This window comes from Protopterus annectens, chromosome 2.part2 (assembly GCF_019279795.1).
Source record: "Protopterus annectens isolate FY-2018-M chromosome 2.part2, PAN1.0, whole genome shotgun sequence".
Taxonomy (NCBI): domain Eukaryota; kingdom Metazoa; phylum Chordata; order Ceratodontiformes; family Protopteridae; genus Protopterus; species Protopterus annectens.
The window spans coordinates 658,526,290-658,546,189 of NC_056730.1; the positions used below are offsets into that span (position 1 = coordinate 658,526,290).

At 41.4% G+C, this 19,900-nt stretch overlaps 1 protein-coding gene across 2 annotated transcripts in view; it reads left to right on the forward strand.

The window, feature by feature from the left end:
• The window catches only part of CDC25B (cell division cycle 25B), a 303,696-nt gene that overhangs the window by 160,293 nt on the left and 123,503 nt on the right, over positions 1-19,900 (forward strand). For both annotated transcript variants that reach the window (XM_044064076.1, XM_044064077.1), the window contains exons 8-10: positions 10,257-10,391; positions 18,525-18,608; positions 18,758-18,925. In XM_044064076.1, coding sequence (XP_043920011.1) covers positions 10,257-10,391; positions 18,525-18,608; positions 18,758-18,925 — 387 coding nt within the window. The remainder of the gene's footprint in view (positions 1-10,256; positions 10,392-18,524; positions 18,609-18,757; positions 18,926-19,900) is intronic.

The window sequence follows — 19,900 nt, forward strand, 5'->3', positions numbered from 1 at the left end:
GAGCGCTTTCGCAATAGCTTCTTCAGACCTCAACACATAAAGCATCAGAAAACACTACTTTAAAAAAACAAAAAGGCGCCAAAATCCTATCCACATCTTAAAGGTATATGACTCATTAGAGCCCATTAAAAACATCATATATGAATACCCATGAACAACTAATAGACAGAGCAGCATATAAATACTTCTAAACAAAACTGTATAAACAGACAATCATCATTAAAATAGGTAAAAGAAATATATATAAAAAAGATGTAACAGTGTCTATAACATTCAAAAAACATGTAAACACATACAGTAGGTCAAATAGAACCTATTAGCCACAATATAAAATTCTAAACCTCTTAACATCTCTTGGCCAACAACCTCCTAGATTTCAACAATGGACGTGGGGAACCCTTCCATTCAGACCTGGGGTAGTATCAGCCCTAAACTTGATAATCCAATGGATTTCCCTGGTCTCTGTGTAGTTGCTGATATCCCCTCTTCTATGTGTTCTTGAGATCTGTTCCAAAATTCTAAACTTGAATTGGTGCTCTATACCTTCCTCATTCGTGTGTTTAGATAGTGCATTGTGTAGAGTACCCTTCCTCGTATGGTACACATGCTCACGAATCCTATCCCTTAATGTCCGATTGGTCTTGCCTACATAGTAGGCTGGACATACTGTGCAACAAGCTAGATAGACCACATCTCTGGACATACAATTACCTCTCGTTCTGATATGGTAGGTGCCAGAGCCATAGGGATAGTGAAAAACAGGGTCAGTCGCTATATATGAACAAAAGTTGCACTTATCACAGGTAGTCATATAGGGACCTGATGGAACAGGAGGATCATGATATATTCTCGGGTAGCAGAGCAAACTTTTTAAATTCTTTTTGTTACGATAAACAAACCTTGGTCGAACACCTGTGAGACTCTTAATAGTTGGGTCCACTGATAAAACATGCCAATGCTTGGAGAAGATATCTTTAAGTGCACCAACATCCCTGGTGTAAATAGCTACGCCAACTTGGTCATGGCAGAATGGGAACATAGTTATCTTTTTCAGAATGGTTTGTTCCAGGATTTTGTACCATTCTATAGGCGTTTTGTAGATTATCTCTTCCTTGTATGGAGTGGTACTTCTACACAACTAGAATCATTCTTTAAACAGATCAATGCCTCTGTCACCTTCTTGAAGTTCACTATGGATTGGTCGAGGACCACCATCCCTTTTTTAGATGTCTTTGTTGATAAATTACCATGTGGGATAGTCAATACGGGTGTGTACCGTAAGACTTGTTATAGGAACACACTGTTGCATCGCTCAAGTATGCATCCTGGCTATGTATACAAGAACATAGTGAAGGGACAATCTATGCGGATGTCTAGATACACACCCCTAGACTCTCACTTGGTAAATGAATTAGGAGACCTTAGCAGCAAGCTAATGGAACGTGGCTATAACCACTTGGACATCTCCAGAGGGATGGGGGACATTCAACATCTGAGGACAGATGGAGCGAAACCATATTTTTCAGAAGGTGCCATGGAAATATACACAGGAGAGATAGGGAAGGATTTGGATAGCAACATTGGTAGATCTTATTTAAATGATGGAATTGCTTTTCCTATTTTTTACACCAGGGATGTTGGTGCACTTAAAGATGTCTTCTTCAAGCATTGGCATGTTTTATCAGTGGACCCAACTATTAAGAGTCTCACAGGTGTTCGACCAAGGTTTGTTTATCGTAACAAAAAGAATTTAAAAAGTTTGCTCTGCTACCCGAGAATATATCATGATCCTCCTGTTCCATCAGGTCCCTATATGACTACCTGTGATAAGTGCAACTTTTGTTCATATATAGCGACTGACCCTGTTTTTCACTATCCCTATGGCTCTGGCACCTACCATATCAGAACGAGAGGTAATTGTATGTCCAGAGATGTGGTCTATCTAGCTTGTTGCACAGTATGTCCAGCCTACTATGTAGGCAAGACCAATCGGACATTAAGGGATAGGATTCGTGAGCATGTGTACCATACGAGGAAGGGTACTCTACACAATGCACTATCTAAACACACGAATGAGGAAGGTATAGAGCACCAATTCAAGTTTAGAATTTTGGAACAGATCTCAAGAACACATAGAAGAGGGGATATCAGCAACTACACAGAGACCAGGGAAATCCATTGGATTATCAAGTTTAGGGCTGATACTACCCCAGGTCTGAATGGAAGGGTTCCCCTACGTCCATTGTTGAAATCTAGGAGGTTGTTGGCCAAGAGATGTTAAGAGGTTTAGAATTTTATATTGTGGCTAATAGGTTCTATTTGACCTACTGTATGTGTTTACATGTTTTTTGAATGTTATAGACACTGTTACATCTTTTTTATATATATTTCTTTTACCTATTTTAATGATGATTGTCTGTTTATACAGTTTTGTTTAGAAGTATTTATATGCTGCTCTGTCTATTAGTTGTTCATGGGTATTCATATATGATGTTTTTAATGGGCTCTAATGAGTCATATACCTTTAAGATGTGGATAGGATTTTGGCGCCTTTTTGTTTTTTTAAAGTAGTGTTTTCTGATGCTTTATGTGTTGAGGTCTGAAGAAGCTATTGCGAAAGCGCTCACCCATTTTTATAAATAAACCTGCTTTTCTACAAGTTTTGCTTGCGTTTGGATTATCATTTTTGGCCATTGGACTTAGGAGATCTATGTGACTGTCTTTTTTCGATATCCTTCATTGTTTTGCTCAGCGGCATTTACTTTCATTTCGTTAAACAGAAAATGTTGACAAATTCTGAAGGCTCAGATAACAAGGAAATGCAGGATTTATTCCATGCATCTGAACAAGTGGGAAAGCATTGTAATGTGGTTTTGATTCACTGGAGGCCTCTTGCAGGGCCGCTGTTACGGGTTCTGTCATTAGAAGGCATGCTTGGTTTAAAGGAACAGAATCTACCTGATCATGTTAAAGCAAAATTATTGGATGCTGCATTACAGCATGATACTTTGGTGTTAAGACAGAAGAGGTGTTTGAAGAAAATGGAGGATAAAGCGAAATCCATGCAGACAGTTAAGGATTTCTTACAGGTACAGCCACGAAAATGGAGGATAAAGTGAAATCCATGCAGACAGTTAAGGATTTCTTACAGGTACAGCCACCCAGATTTAGCAGGAACTGGCCTACAAATAATTGGTCCTTTCCAGTGTCAGGCCCCAAAGAGGCAGATCTCAGCCCCAAGGCTCATACAGGCCTAAACAATGGGGTGCTTCTACCTCCAAAAGCAGAGAAGACAAATTGCAACCATACAGGAAACGGTCCCAATGATGTTCCTCTGCCAGATCCAAGCACTTATCTTTTGGCAGCCCCCTTAGGGGGAAAACTAGCACTTTCTTCACCAAATTGGCACATAATTACCCAGGACAAATGGGTCTTGAACATAGTGTCTCAGGGCTACAGGTTCCACTTTCACACCCTGCCAAGGGCAAAAGGTATGCCAGACCTGCCACACAATCAGTGGGCAGAGGCACAAAAGCAAGTCTCATTCCTCATGGACATGAGGGCCATTCAACAAGTACCACAACAAGAGCAGGGTCAAGGATTTTACTAGAGACTTTTCTTGGTCCCCAGAAAGGACAGAGCCTGAAGACCAATATTGGACCTATCGCATTTCTGGATGTTTCAAAATTCAAAATGTTGACTGTGCAGCAGCTACTACCAATGCTTGGCAAGAAGGCTTGGCTCGTAACTTTGGACCTAAAAGAGGCATACCTGCATGTCCCAATCAGACAATTTTGCAGAAGATACCTCAGATTCATAGCTGGCTCAATGCACTACCAATTCTCTGCACTGCCCTTTGGCTTATCTACTGCGCCCAGGGTCTTCACAAAATGCCTAGCACCAGTAATTGAATTTTGCAGACACAGAGGAATTCAAATATATCCTTACTTGGACGACTGCCTTATTCAAGCAGAGAACCGACATTCTACTAAAGCATCTGGCGTTTGTAAAAAGATTACTAATTTGTTTAGGGTACATAGTAAACGAAAAGAAATCAAAACTAGTACCCTCTCGAGATAATATTCCTGGGTGCAAGCTTAAATACAACTGCCCAGATGGCTTATTTCACGACAGACAAACAAAGGCAACTGACTTCTTACTTCAAAATGTTGGCAACAAAGACCCAGTTATCTGCAAGGAAAATCCTGCAGGCTTTGGGCTTCATGGCATCTTGCATTCTGCTAATTCCATATGCCAGACTGCATATGAGGAAACTACAATGGTATCTAAAAAGTGTTTGGGCTCAACATTGCCACAGCCTGGAAACATTAATTACCCTTATTCCCTGCCTGCAACAGGAGTTTCGATGGTGGGCACAGGCCTGTCACCACAACAAGGGACAGCCATTCACTTTACCCACAGCCAGGCAGACACTAACAGCGGATGCTTCAGATTATGCCTGGGGTGCCCACATGGCAGGAAAATGTATTCAGGGCACATGGCCCATAAGCCTGATGCATCTTCATATCAATCAAGAAGAGATGCTAGCTGTTCAGAATGCCCTGACAGCTTTCAAGGACCTACTTCATCCAGGACAGCTACTGATAAAACTGACAATACTACAGTCATGTGGTACATAAACAAACCGGGAGGCACACATTCCTACCCCCTCTGCAGACAAGCCATGACTTTGTGGGACACAGCATTGACTTATCAAATTCACCTGCAAGCACTAGCTCAGCAGAAACCTCATGGATACCCACGAGTGGAAACTGGATCCACAAGTCTTCAGCATGATAACAAGGAAATGGGAATGCCCAGATAGATCTATTTGCCTCCCCTCACAACTGCCAATTACAGAGCTTCTGCACAAGGAGGTATCACAAGCTAGCATGGAAAGTGGATGCCCTATCCTTCAACTGGAAAAACCTAACAGTATATGCCTTTCCTCCACTGCCTCTCCTTCCCAAGGTACTCCTAAAAGTCAGACAAGAGAAGCCAAAACTGATACTGATTGCCCCAGACTGGCCTCGCCAGCACTGTTAACCAATCCATTCCTAAAGAACTTGTCTCAAGGTCCAGCCTGGACATTGCCTCAAAACTTCTCACTTACTGACCTAACAAAACAATCAGATCCTGCACAGCCAACTCAGGACCTTAAATCTGGCAGCATGGCGGATAATGTGGCCATTCAGAACACTCCTCTTTCAAAAGCTGTCATGGATGTTATCTTGGAGACCAGGAGGCCCAGTAGCAGATAATCTTAGCAGAAAAATGGAAGAGATTCTGTGCTTGGAACCAGGAACAAGGAATTGACACGTTTGTACCAAATATTCCTCGGATTTTACAGTACTTAACTGAGATGCTGGACAAAGGCCTATCCTTTTCATCAATTAAAATTCATGCCTCTGCCATTTCAGCCCATTACAATACGGAACCACCTATTTTTTCTCATCCTTTAATAAGGCAGTATCTCAGAGGGGCCAAAAACATAAGACCTCCAAGGAGAGCACCAATACCTGCATGGGATCTCAATTCTGTCTTGGAAAACCTCACACTACCTTCTTCTGAGCCAGCCTCAACGGCTGATTATAAAATTTCTTATCCTGGAAAACCGCTCTGCTCCTAGCAATAACCTCTGCAAGACGAGTCTCTGAGTTACAGGCACTCATGGCTGTGGAACCTTTTATCGTTTTCCATTCAGACAGGGTTTCTCTGAGGACGAACACTACATTTATGCCTAAGGTGGTGGTCAATGTGGCCCTTAACCAAACCATTCACTTGCCTACCTTTTATCCAAACTCGCAGAACAAAGGTGAGAGACTTCTGCATTCTTTGGACATACACAGACAGCTACACTTCTACTTGGACAGAACTAAAGCTTTCAGAAAGACTGAGCAGCTTTTAGTGGCATATGCTGCAGGATCACAAGGAAAGGCTATCTCAAAGCAGACTATTTCTAAATGGATAGGCCATCGCATTCGTTTCTGTTATTCACAGCATGACAAATCAGTGCCTAAGGGCATTAGGCCACATTCTACCAGAGCAGCAGCCACTTCAGCAGCCTTCCTCAGAGGAGTACCAACCAAAGAAATCTTAGAGGCTGCAACTTGGAGTTCAGTGCACACTTTTACAAAGCTGAACCACTTACCTCTCTACTCTAAAGCCAGAGCAGGCTTTGCCACTGCAGTTCTGCAGGGCCTCATAGCCTCTCCTAATCCTATTTAGCCCAGCCACCCATCCTCAGCTTTGGGATTCAACTTAAGAGTAATGACTGCAACAGTGAAACATGATGAACATAGTACAGTTGTGTACCTACCATAAATGTAGATGTTCGAGTGTATTCACTGTTGCAGTCCAGGTTACCCTCCCACCATCCCCCTTTCATTTGCTGGGTCTCATCTGTACTTCTCTATTCTATACAACCTATGTGGTGTATTTGCTTGTAGATGAAAGAAATGTTTACCTTAGTGCATGCATGTTTCTTGGCATAATCTATTTAGCCTACCCTTCTGGGGGGCACCTGACATCTGGGGCAAGAAAAACTTAAGAAAATGGCGTCTGCTGCATCTTTTATACCCCTGGCGCACTGACGTCTGGGAAGAGGCGACCGCAACCGATGCCGGACCAGGACTTTGGAATTCAGGCCGACTGCGGGTTTCAGGCAGACTGCGGGTAGCCTGCCAGCAGGATAACCCCAAGAGTAATGTCTGCAACGGTGAATACACTCCAACATCTACATTTATGGTAAGTACACAACTGTACTTTTCGAAGGTGACTCTTGCTAGATGGATTTCTATGGCTACTTCAGCTGCTTTCTGGTCCAGAGTTTCTCTGGGTGACATTTGTTCAGCGGCTACCTGGGCTTCCTCTCACTTTTTTTATTACTCATAAGTTGTACATGGTATCTAGAGGAAGGGCTTTTCTTGGTTCTGCAGTGCTCTGGAATATCCTTCCTTAAGGGCCTCCCAAGGGTTTTTGGTAGCTGAGGACCCTGTCCCACAGATTGATGATCAAATGAAGTGAACTACTAAAGATAAAGAAGTTATGTACTCCTTCCCCCTGACCTTGGTGGTTTGTGATCGTCCTTGGAGTTAGACTTACTGGGTATTGTAAGCTTAGTCTGTGTGAACAGGTCAGGTTATTTCTCTTGGGTTGATGTGTGTCACGTGGTTGGTGGCAAACTCGATCTGAGGGTTGGAAGGAGGTTGCAGTGTAGGAGCTTGGAGCTCTGCTCTTAGCATGGAAAGCTGCCGGCTCGGATCCATGTCGGATCCGAAACTCCCAGGTTGATGACAAATGAAGTCTTAACTACTCAGATGGGACGTTATGGTGAGTACATAACTTCTTTTTCCTGTAATAAGCGTCCAGGTTGTTAAAATATATAAACTACTGCTTAGGTTGTTAAAATATATGAACTAGTACTTGCTGTAATGTAATTTGGTGGTTTATTCAATGCGTCAGCTACTCTGAGAACCAGTTAATACACCTCATTCTTGTATAACCTTCTGTTTAGGTTATCTGATTCACTGCTGCTACTTGAGAAACCCAAACATTCCCAAATATAGCAGTCTCTAAATGCTCTATATACCTGAATACTGTCTTCTCTTAAATATCTGCGACATTGTACAAGTTCAGATATTTTAGTCTTGCAGAACACATTTTTCACATCCATCAATGCTTTGTGCATTTCCACTGTAGTCTTTCCAATTTACTCGTGCTTGTTTTCTTACTAAGGTTCTGTATTTTAGACTTTAGTTTTAGCCTTATGTAATCAACAGTGATTTTGTAATTTCTGATTTCCTCTATTCTATAAATTAATGTTTTAAATATTCACCTTTCAATTTGTCTCCCAAATCTCATATGCTTGGTTTTTGATGCATTTATTAGCATGTTATTCTCCTGTGCCTAAACAGTTTGCTTAAATTAGTCAAGTTCTTGCCCTTTCAGTAATACATGCAAGTCTTCGGCATACGGACTTCAGAACACATGAGATGAGATCTGAAAGATACCTAAAACAAGTATGGGCCTATCACAGAACCCTGTGGGACACCCTGATTGTAACTTAGAATTTCACCTGTCCAATTGCTGCATACTTGCCATGTCCTATTTGTAAGCCATGCAGCTATCCATCTTGTCCAGATTGCATCTTTACCTAGTTCTGATTTATTGTCCATTATTTGATAACTTTAGTTTGTGTATGCACCCAAAACTTGTAGAAATTACATTGAACAATTTTTCATTTATAACTGTTAATGTCACAGATGGTGGTAGGTCTCTTCAGCATATGCATGCTGATAGTGTTTTAAGTCCCAGCCTTTCCAATATTAACTGTTTAAAGTAACATTCATTATTTTTGTACAACATAACTCTCCTTTCTCTAAAAAATCTGTTTAACAAGTGCATGTCTCCAGTATTGAGGAATCTTCCCATATTTATGATTTAGTGAATAATCGATTATAATGGTACTGTTGCGTTCATACTGAAGTGTTCTTGGGTCATTATTACTATTTTTGTTTTTCCTCACCATGCTTTGTTTGGGTTCAGTTTGCATAGCTGTAATAATTTCAGTGTCTGAGGTTGCCTGGATGTCACCAGTAAAGTTTTATCTCCCCTTGGTGGATCCTAGCTGCTTCTCTAATCTGTGCCTTGGGAATAAATTTTAGAACCAAAAAAGTATATCCGGGCAAGTGCTCACAAACTGGAAGAACCAAATAAACCAGCTAGCACTGAAGGAAGGCTTGACAACAACACTCAATAGACCATCTTATCTGATGAAGTCTATTTTTAACTGACTGAAATGCTGTGCGGATTATTCCTGCGTTTATGTTCCTGAATTCACTTAATAAAGCCTGCTTTCAACTTGAGTGTTGTTGTCAAGCCTTCCTTCAGTGCTAGCTTGTTTGTTTAGAATACATTTTAGAATGTCCACTCTGTGTATCTATAAAATGGTTTACTGTTAATGTTCAGTATCTTTGTCATATTTTTTCTTTATCTTGTTCCTCTGACTCTGTCCAGCTTGTTAATTTCAGATTTCCATTATAATTCTCCAGTTTTCCATTTCTTATATTGTTGTCTCATCTTAATCCAGTATCTTGTTGTTATGGAAGTATATCCTCCTGATGTTTGGCGAGATCCTGATAAACATTTTGCATTCAAACCGTTTCTCTTTCAAAACTTGCCACATTCCTTCTGCAGTTTTTCCACTGAATGCATCACTCCAGTGAGTTTTACAGAGTGACTGATTTTGCTTCTTTATCTGTCCATCTTTTCACTTAGCTTTCAGTTTGGTAGAATTTTCTAGCAACAATTTAGCATTTATAACCCCGTAATCTCTGCACAACACTGGTGGTAAAATGAAGTAATAATATTTCCTTAGGAACAATGTCTAGTATATTTGTTCCCTGATAGGTTTTTACAATCTGAAGCTGAAGCAATTCTTCCTGAACATATGCAGTAAATTTCCTTGCTAATGAAGAATCAATTTTATTTCCACTCGGTTATAAATTAGGTCCCCGTCCCCAGCCACTATTCTTCCCTCCTGATTTTCATGCAAGAAATGTATGTATTTCTACATGTCTTAGCAGTTGTATGAGCCAATAGTTCTCCCAGTCAGCAGGATGTTCTTGTAGCTCTTCAACAGCTGCTTTCTCAACAGTGAGAGCAGTTAGTGTCATTCTCTGTATATTGAAAATGATTGTTGCATGTGCTGTAATAGAGGTCAAACAGAAAATACAAGTTGTGTCTACTTTATATTTAGAGATGAGGGTGTGAACAACCTCCCCATTGTTTTTGCACTAGACTGCATCTCTCTCCTGTGTCTATTGCTGTTTGTGTGGATGCTGATTATTTGCTTCACGCTACATAAAAACAAGATATGCATGGTAGCCTAGAAAATGGCAAATGAGGAAGGATACCATTTTGAATGCTATCTCCATCAAACTGAGTGAAATTGTAACTGTTTATTCTTTGCCATCCTGCATACTTTGTATAAGGTGGTTTCTTTTATTTTTTTCCTCAAGTTATGCATAGTTCATACGCTGTCTTATAATGCATTTGTTTTTATTTGGAGAGATCTGTACTGTTTTGAATATGTACTCTTTGTTAATGGCTATTTTTATATTTTCTTTGATTATATGGTTGAAAAAGGTTCTTGGATAAATTTTCTTGCCAGATTTAACAGTTTATAAAAACAGTATAGAAATGCCTTGTGCTTCAAACTAATTATCTGTTTGAATTTGATCAATTGTTTGCAGCTTTCTTCTCCAGAGAAGGATGGTCATGAATTAGAAGATAGTCCTGTATTGTTGCGCAAATGCTCACTAACATGCTCAGTTAACGATGATGAAGATGATGGATTCATGGATATCCTAGATGAAGACTATGCTGAGGTATTTTCTTAAAAAATAGTGAAACTGAAAATACTTTTATGATTTTTTTTTTGGGAGGAGAGGTGTAAGAAGACTTAATTTTTCCTACTTTTTGGTCCCAAGGCTGTGGGATTCAATTCTGAGCTCCAGCCGAGCTGGAGTTTGCATGTTTCATCTCACACCTCCCCAGAGTATGCACGATTATGGGCTACTGTGAACTGTATTGTATTTCAGCCTGCCAGGTTGTGGTTGAAAAGGATCTGTGATCAGTTAACTTACCTGGCTAATGAATGAATAAATTTAAAATTTTGGCCAGACTGCTCTACACTTCTTATACTAGTCTTAACATAAGGTGCTGCTGCTCTTATGCTAGCTGAGAACTGTCTAGTCTAAGAAAATACCGTCAGTAAGTGCATGAATGTAACATGACAAGCAGTACCTGTAGTTGAAGCTTCATCTTTGTCCCTTCAAGGAACAGCACTGTTTAGCTTGGCTAATTTTTTTGCAAAGCTACCTTGGCCCCTCCCCTTTACTTATGATCTTCATTGCTAAAGGTCCCTTTTCCAGAAGCCACCTGTCTTGCACTTCTAAACTATCCCAGGCTACAGAGTTTTCTCAGAGGTGGAATTTTCTTTCTAATTGCCTTTCTATAGGTCTGATCAATTCCTTTTTCTGACTTCTAGTGCTTTGAGAGTAATTGACTTGTCGGAGAGTTTGGGCAGCTTCCTCTCCCCAGACTTGTTTAGGTACTGCTCTCCTGAAGTTGAGTAAAATTACTAACTCCTCAGCATCCACTTTAGAGAACAGATCATGACCAGTGGCAGTTGGGGTTCCATAAGGGAGGTTGGGGTAGATTTAATGGTACCTCACAAGTATAGGGTAGGCATAAAATGTTCCATAAGCACAGCTAGTCTAGTATTTACCTAAGAGTTCTGGAGGGTGTCCGTTGAGGATGTGGCAATTTCCCGAATAAAAATACTCCAGGAGGATTCCCTTCTCTGCAAAGTAGTCGAGCGTCACATGGCCTTTCTGGAAGCGGCTGTTACATCCCAAACTATTTGCCAGTTGCCTTCATCAGTTTGCATAACAGGCAGTCTGTCACTAGTGACAGGTGGAAAAGACACTATTTGAAAGTCTGTTCATTTTCCTTTTTGTTTCCTCTCTGATTACTTTTGTTTTTTTTTGTTTTTTCCCAATATCTCATGCTTTCCATAGGCTACAGTAAAACAAGCCTGGAACCTGCTGTTAAACATCATCCAAGAGGTCCTGTTGCTCCAGAAAAGAGCACATCTGTCAAAGAGTACAGGTTCTGTGTAGTTTAGTGCTTTACTCTTTTTTCAGTGGCATAAATTAGTATATTGTAAATGAGCCCTTTGGTTCAGTCCAATTTGTTCTGCTAGTCTGCCTGGGGAAAACTGGAAGGGCTCTTTGCAGCTCCAAGATTCATTCCTGTGTGGCAAAACTGCAAAGGAATCCACAAGACTCTCTTGCTTGTACATATGAGCTACCAGTTTCAGTGCAGATCCTTGACACTGGGTGTCACCATAGACCGCATCACTGCTAAGTGCTTGCCCATAGTAACAGGAGCATTTATTCTAAGGTGCAAAGATCTTTGCAAAACTAGATGATTGGCAGCTCCATACATGGTGTGTAGTTGGCATCAATAGCTTTGCTTATCACAGGTTTGGTCCTTTGGTATAATCAACTTTGCAAAGTGTCAGGTGAACTGTCCATAATGTCCATTGGTACACTCAGAATACCATGACTTTTGCAAATATATTTCATTGAAAATACCCCCCCCCCCCCTCCAAATCCAGCAGATGACAATTCAAGCCCATCCTCTTTTTGGCTTTTAAGTGGTGGGTCTTGTAGCCTTTCTGTTGTCTGCGTGCTTCTTCATGCCTAACCATTCATAAGGGTCCTTTATTTAACTCTGCAAGTGCAGTGGAATCTGCTTTCAGACCATCTCAATGCACCAGTAAGGATTTCAGGGAAATGTAAATGCAGGTACTATCTTTGGTTTCTCTACTTCAGTTGGTCTTTGGGCAGATGTTTCCAGACCCTGACCTTCAAGGAGACTGGAACCATCTACTCTCTGGTGGAGAGAACACTGTGTATTGGGAGCAAATCTGGTCAGCATAGTAAGCCAGTATTGTAGAGTTGATTTTTCAAATGTTGCAGATTTTACTTCCTACTAGTATGATTCCATCCACTTAACACATGGCAGTGGTTTGGTGTATAAAGGAACAGTAGCACTCAGATGAGAGTTGAGACTGAAAATGAGCTCTTGCCTTACCACTCATATTCCGGATCAGGCTTAAGTGTGTTGCGTACAGGCTCAGCTTTTGTCCTGTACCATATGAATGCTCTAAAAATCTGATAACTGCTAAGAACATGTCATGGGGGGCGGGTTGCAGGAATTTTTTTTTTTAATCTTGTCAAAGTTTATAAATGTTCATAGGTAGGTACTAGGCTGTCGGCCCAAGGGCCTACATAAGCCTAGCCAACAAGGTTTCCTGGATTACGCCACCCAAGAAAGTTATTTTCCTATGCCACTGTCTAGCAGAGACACAGAAGTGATCCCCAGGGTGTATTTCCTATTTTCCCATTCACTCATCAAGATTTTTCTTAAAGTGCTGATGAAGAACTATGCTTGACCTAGATGGGTAGCCTGTTCCAGAATATGGGAAGTCTCTGGGACAGGAATCTATCCTTCCAGCATGTCCTGTTTATTGTGGTGACAAGATTTGGGTCCCTAGAGCGTGTAGCTCAGAGGGATTGGGATTTCTTGGTTTGACATAGCTTTATATGTTAGGCCGAGATCACCTCGGGAGTATGCAATATGCCACGGAGTAAAGCTGGAGTTTTTTGAGGTGGTCAGTGTAGGGCATTTGTTTGAGGCTAGTAATCCTCTTTGTGGTACTTCTGTGGCCTTTCTAGCTGCTGCAGATGTATTGTAAGGTACATTCCAAAAGGGCCATTGTACTCTATAATGGGTCTAATGAGTGTCGAGTGGAGGGGAACAATGACCTCTCCCCCCCCCCCCCCCCGGATGTGTGCTTTTATGATGAGGTGTACCATGTAGAAGGACTTCTTGACTATTGTGGCGATGTGACCCATCAAAGGAGAGACTACTGTCCACCTGGGTCCCAAGGTCTCATCACACATTCGGTGTTTAGATTGCTGCCTTTGTGGTAGTTCATGGGTACAGAGTTTTTGCCAAAGGGGATGACCCTGCACTTTTTGGCATTGAGCTTGAGGCCATGGCTCTGACACCCGGCATCTGTCTCAGCGAGGCCCTTCTGTAGGATGTCCACATAATTTGGGGACTTGACTATGGTTCCTAGTTTGCAGTCATCTGCGAACATTCTTGGCCAGAGGCCTTCTGTGTTAGCCTGTACTTCAGAGAAGTAAATACCAAACAGGAGAGGTCCCAGGACGGAACCCTGTGGTACTCCACTTGTCACTGCTTTGAGGTCAGATTTGGAGTCTGCAATTTGTACAGTGTGGGTTCTGTCACTGAGCCAGTTGGCAACCCATCTTGTGACGTAGAGATTTATACCTAGTTTAGTGAGTTTATCTAGAATTCCAGAATGGGGGATGGTGTTGAAAGCCTTGGCGAGGTCAAGATAAAGCTGTGTGAACCACCTTACCCTCATCTACGGCTTTGGTGACCGCCTCAAAGAAGTCTATCCGGTTCAGGAGGCATGATCTGCCTTTCACAAACCCGAACTGGGTGGGATCCAGAGTTTGGAGGTTACCAATGTCCTTTGCTTGAGTTCCATGATGATATGTTCCATGGCCTTGCAGACCAGGCTTGTCAGGCTAATAACGTCGATAGTTCCCGGGATCAGTGGTGGCTCCCCCTTTCTGGAGTGGGATAACTGTTGCTGTGTGCCATTCAGTAGGCACAAAGTCTGATGCAAGGCTGTTATTGAACATGGTGCTTAAGTGGGGAGCCAGTTCATTCTGAAGTTTGTGTAAAACACAGCCTGGGATGTTGTCTGGTCCCATGGATGCTATGTTTTTGGCTTTAGAGAGTGCAGCTTTTACCTGTGTAGTTGTGATTACAGGGACTCTGCATTCTTCCTGTATAGATATGGGCCCTTTAGGGGGTGGGGGGGGGGTGGGGTTAAAGTTAGCACTGATCCTATCTGCCAGGATGTTGGAAATATCAGTTGGTTCTGTAATTTTCGTGCCGTTGTGCTGTAACTCAGAGCAGATCTGGGTGTTGCCATCGAGATTCGTGACATAGCTATAGAATACTTTGTGGTTGTCCTTAGAATTAGTGGCAATTTTGTTTTCGTAGCTATCTTTGGAGGATCTTGTAAGGGATCTCCGCTTCTTACTGAGGCTGACCAGGGAGCTCCTCAACTCTTGGTATTTTACTCTCTTGCAACAGTCTCTTCCTTCTGTTGTACAGTTTATGGCAGGAGACCACCAGATTGGCTTCCTTTTTTTGGAGGATAGCGTTTTGGTTTTGTTTGGGATAGCACGAGCCATGCACTCTAAGTGCTTATAGAGTACATTTGTGTAGGATTCAGCAGTTGTAACTGTACTGTCCATCTGCATGGGTGTCATGAAGTTCACCACTTCTGTCTTAAGCATGAATTTGGCTTTGGAGGAATTTACCGTGGTTTCCTGGGGGCAGGATGTGGATATCAAGGGTGATTAGCTTATGGTCGGATCGGACCAACGAGGAGTTGACTTCAGGTGTGGAACACCGGTCACTCATGTTGGTAATGACTAGGTGTAGGATATTGTTGCCCCTGGTGGGGGGTGTGGATAAGATGATCCAAGGCATTGGAGTTTATGAATTCCAGAAAGCGTTGAGCTAAGGAGTTGGTACACCAGTAGTTTTCCCAGTTAATGGTGGGGTAGTTGAAGTCGCCCATTATTAGGGTATTTGGTTGAACCCTAATATTTTCCAGTACATCAAGAAAAGAGGAGTGGGAGTCCTGGGGCATGGTGGGGGATCTGTAGGAAGCTACAATTTGGATTGCAGTTTTGCCCAGAGTTAGTTGCACTTGGATAACCTTGGATGCATTATGCTGAGCAACTAGCCTGGAGGTGTGGATATCCTTAATGAATATGGACACACCTCCGCCTTTTGGTGTTTCGGTCCAGGTTACGTGGCCGAAAAGTGTGGTACGAGTTACAGCCTGGTAGTGCAGGGGTGCTCTCTGGAGCCTTGATCCAGGTCTCTGTCACTGCACAGATATTGATGTTCTCCATTTTAAGGAGTGCCTCGAGTGAGTGCATTTTGAGATTTAGACTTCTAGCATTGAGTAGCATTACCCTCAGTTTTTGCTTGCCTGTTCTGTTATGGTGGTGAATTTATTTGAACCTTGCCTAAAAAAGGCACTATAGGGGCAGCAAGAGCCTTAGCCAGTATCCAGAATCCCAGGGGCGACAGGTGCAGGCCATCTGTGGCAAAGCATCGTGGTCTGTTGACCGTGTCATCCCAAGCAGACCGATATTGGATCCCCTTAGAATGACCCAAGCAGACAGATACTGGATCCCCTTAGAATGACAGGTTTTTATTAGAATGTAATAGGTTTTTATTTATTTTTTTTTTTTTTGGAGTCTCCCGATTTTTGACTTTGGGCTAAACTTTTTTGTTTGTCAGTTGTCTGGCAGCCGTTTCTACTGGGTTTTTGGCATCTAAAATGCATACAGGAGAGAGAATCCAAAGGGAAGGGGTTAATCTAGAGGTCTACCTGCCTATGTGTCTAGTATTTCCAATTACATTTGTTACAGTTTTGCGTTAATGGTCTTCATTTCTAATGGGCCAAAGTGAGGGCAGATGTCTGTCTTGCCAAGTGGAGTATTTGGCATGGTAGGTATTGTTATGGAGTTGTAAGGCTGGATAACTACTCTAACGAGAAGACTAGGAGTCTAAGTACTGTGTAGAGCACATATAAGGCAGTGGGTGTATTAGGAAAGCAGAAGAAAACTCAGCAGGGCGAGGGACTTGTGTAGCAAGATGGAAGGGTTCCTGTAGCTACATGGGGTAGATGCACTGAATAGCACCCAATAAAACTGGTTCAAGATGAAGATGTATGCGAAGTAATGTAACTAGCCCTTTTTGGGGTGGTGAAGCCAGTCTAGTTAGGCGTTTCAGTCCTGGGTCAAGCTGCAGAGAGAGTAGTACTAATGGCCAAGCTGCAGAGTGTAGTACTAGTACTGTCTGTACTATACTGAAACATGGTGGTTTGCTTTCGATTTTAAATTGAAATGGTGGTGCTAAATGACAGAAAGCTAGGCTCTAAAAATGAACAGCCTGGAGAATGTATAGGAGACTCGTGAAAGAAAATATCCGTTTCAAGACTATCTTTAAGTTTTGCAAAGGTGGTACTTATTGGGAGACAATTGATTTTTTTTTTTTTTTTCATGTAAGGCCTAAAACTATTTGAGCAAAATGCCTACCATCTCCTACCATTTTTCTTTAGTTGCATTGAAGTATGTGGTGGTCAGTCCTCTTACTTGGCTATGAGTGGAACTTGGCCTGATTTCTGCAAAGGTGACAATTGTCAGCCTGCAGCCTAGTGACCACTAGAAGCCCAAGGTCCCCTAACTTTGGTAGGCTGTCTTTTGAGGATATTCCTCACTCCTGTTGCAGTGCCACATCAGCCAATAATTGGAGAGTTTGCACCAGAAGCTGTTGTGGGTGTTGCACCCTTTTTGACTGTACTGTATGTAAAAGCCGAAGGCACACCCATTTCTCTTGGTTGGTGGAATTAAAGTATTAAGCTGTCACTCTACCCTTGAACAAAGGAATAAGTAAACTAAAGGCTGTGAATAGGTGTTGATGCAGAGGTCCATTATACCCAGGGGGTGGGGGTTGCTATTGCACGGTTTAAAAAAAAAAAAAAAAAAAAAAAGCTTTTCTCAGGTACTGCAATGTTTAATAATTTTACATTCAAGGAATGTTTTTGCAAATTTGGGTTCATATTTGGTTATAAGAAACTGAATGACATTGCTAGTAAAGTCTGACGTTGAAAAACTGAGGACACCCTACTCATATTTCTCATAAATATCTTTCCTGTTTGTGTAGTGTTTGTACAGCAGTTATACAGTGGAGGGTAAAAAAGTTCTGCATGCCTCTGGTGAATTTGCTGTAGGTGTATTGATGTAGTAAATACATTTGGTAGAGTGCTTCTGTGCATCAGTTGTATAGCACTGGATTTTATAGCTAAACTTGCTGTCTGTATAGTATGCCATTAGATTTATCCTGATAACTGCAATAATGCTAATCCCTAGAGTAAATTTTATGTAAACCCAAAAATTATCTTGCAAGGAAGTTTGTCCCACAGGTACGGAAGCCCTTTGAAAAATTAACCTTCAAGAAGCTGTGTTCCTAATATCAGAGTTAAAAGATCTATATAGCCCGAAAGGCAGACTGTTCTCCATGCAAGTCTGTACAAGGCTGAAGTGAGACTGCACCCAGATTTTGAAGGGAGCCTAGTCCCTTGATAGTCATTGGTTTTGTTTAATATAGTTGCATGACACTTGGTGCCCACTATGTTTCAGCAGTGAAGTGTTACCTGGGGATGGGAAAAAAATGCACATGCTAACAAAGGAGGAATGGTTAACTTTGATTTATCAGATCTAAGATTCTGAAATTGAGTAATTCTTTAGTTGTTTTATTGCAAAACAAATATAGGCAGATAGCTGATCACATAAGAAATTATTCTTTAATGTATGAAGATAAGACATATAAAAAAATCACTGTGCCTGTTTGTTTTACAGTGCATGGTGCTTGGGTGTTCATTGTAATTGTATTTTATATTTGCCATCCTAGTCTATTCCCATCTCTAAAACTTATTGGCAGAACAGGGTGGTTAATTGCTTTGAATTTTTTGGATCATTCTTGTACTTTTTTTATAGCCTCTGAACATATCAAATATCAAAATATGTAAATGGATGCCTCATGTACAGTAGGTTAGGATTTGAATACATAAAAGGTGAGAAGTGAGTTTTTTACATATCCACATTTTTAACATCGGTTGTGGAAGGAGTTTATTAACATTATATTAAATTAAATGTTTGCTCACCTTTGCTCATTTCTTGTTGAAATCAGCACTGCGCTGGGGAGCATGAACTGTAAGTTTGAGCTTGTAAATTAACCACGATTTATTTCATTTCCAACAGCCCGAAGCTGGCATTCCTTCTGGAATGGCAAGTCTCCTAACTGCACCCCTGGTTAAAAAGCAGGATGAAGACAACATAGATGCTGTAAGTACACTTTTTATACAAGCTGCATAGTGCTATTGTAGTCCATGATTATCATTGTACATAAAGTAGGTTTAATCTCATGCATTTTACAAGCATGAGTTAGCTGTTCAGTAGCGTAGAATGCTATTTTAACTGACTTTATTTTATAGGCATCCATAATCAAGACTAGGCCAAGAGGTTTGTTCAGGTCCCCTTCTATGCCAAATAGTGGGATCAGACCTCCTTTGAAGAGAGTGGAGAGGCCTGCAGATGAAGACACCCCTGTGAAAATCAAGAGGAGGAAAAGTATTTGTGTTACTCAAGAGACGCAAGAACAGGTACAGTTTTATAGATGCTGCTGCTTAAATGTAAAGTATGTGTACAGATATTTGGAGCTATTTCTTACAATACTGGTCCTGTAGTCAAGGCAAGGCATGTTGACTGCAGTACATGCCCATGTGTCCTTTCTTGTCATCCCAAACCTGCTTATGAACAGCAACAAGGAACACGGTCCCTTCAATATGCGCAATAAAATTTGTGTTCCAAGCAAATCTAAACATGAACTCTGAATCATTTAGCACAACTAACTAACTCAGGCTGATAAATTAGAATGTACCTTAATTTTTAAAAAAGTCCATGTAGTAAAACGCTAACTTCTTTCAGGCTGAAACCTACATCTCTCCCTAACAGCATATCATGAGAAATTCGGAAAAGAGAACAGTCTGGCACCATCATTTTCCTCAGTACATTCTAAAGAGTACTTGTTTATTGAAGCTCTCATTTTGTGTCCCAACAAAGATTAACCTATAGCATGTGATACGATGTGATTTTCCATTCATTATCTTTGGTCACGAAAGAGACCAGTGTCCAGCTCTGGCACTCTGCATTTGTAATATACCCAACAGATGATATGAGTTTTGTAACCCTGTATGCAGGGGCCTTCGTCCTAAGAATACTGCCTTCCAAGATATCAACCTGTCATCTGGAGAGTGCGTAAGCACTCTCATTTGGATCCCTTCAAATAGCAGCCGAAATGGAAGCATAGGAGGAAAGCAAAACATCAGGGTGCTAGCCAAACTTTAAGACTCCGCAGCCTCTCTGGCAATCCAACAAGGGGAAGGCAGTTTTATTTTCAACAGCTCCTGACTACAGATTGCTTGTGTTATGTTACTGCTTGTGGCCAGTAGCTACTTAGGCCCCTAAGTCCTATAATATCTTGCAGTACAGTCCTAAGTGCAACAGATTAAATTATTCTCTGAACAGACACTTTCAGATGTATTTTACACTAGTAGGAATTTCTGGATTTCGATGCA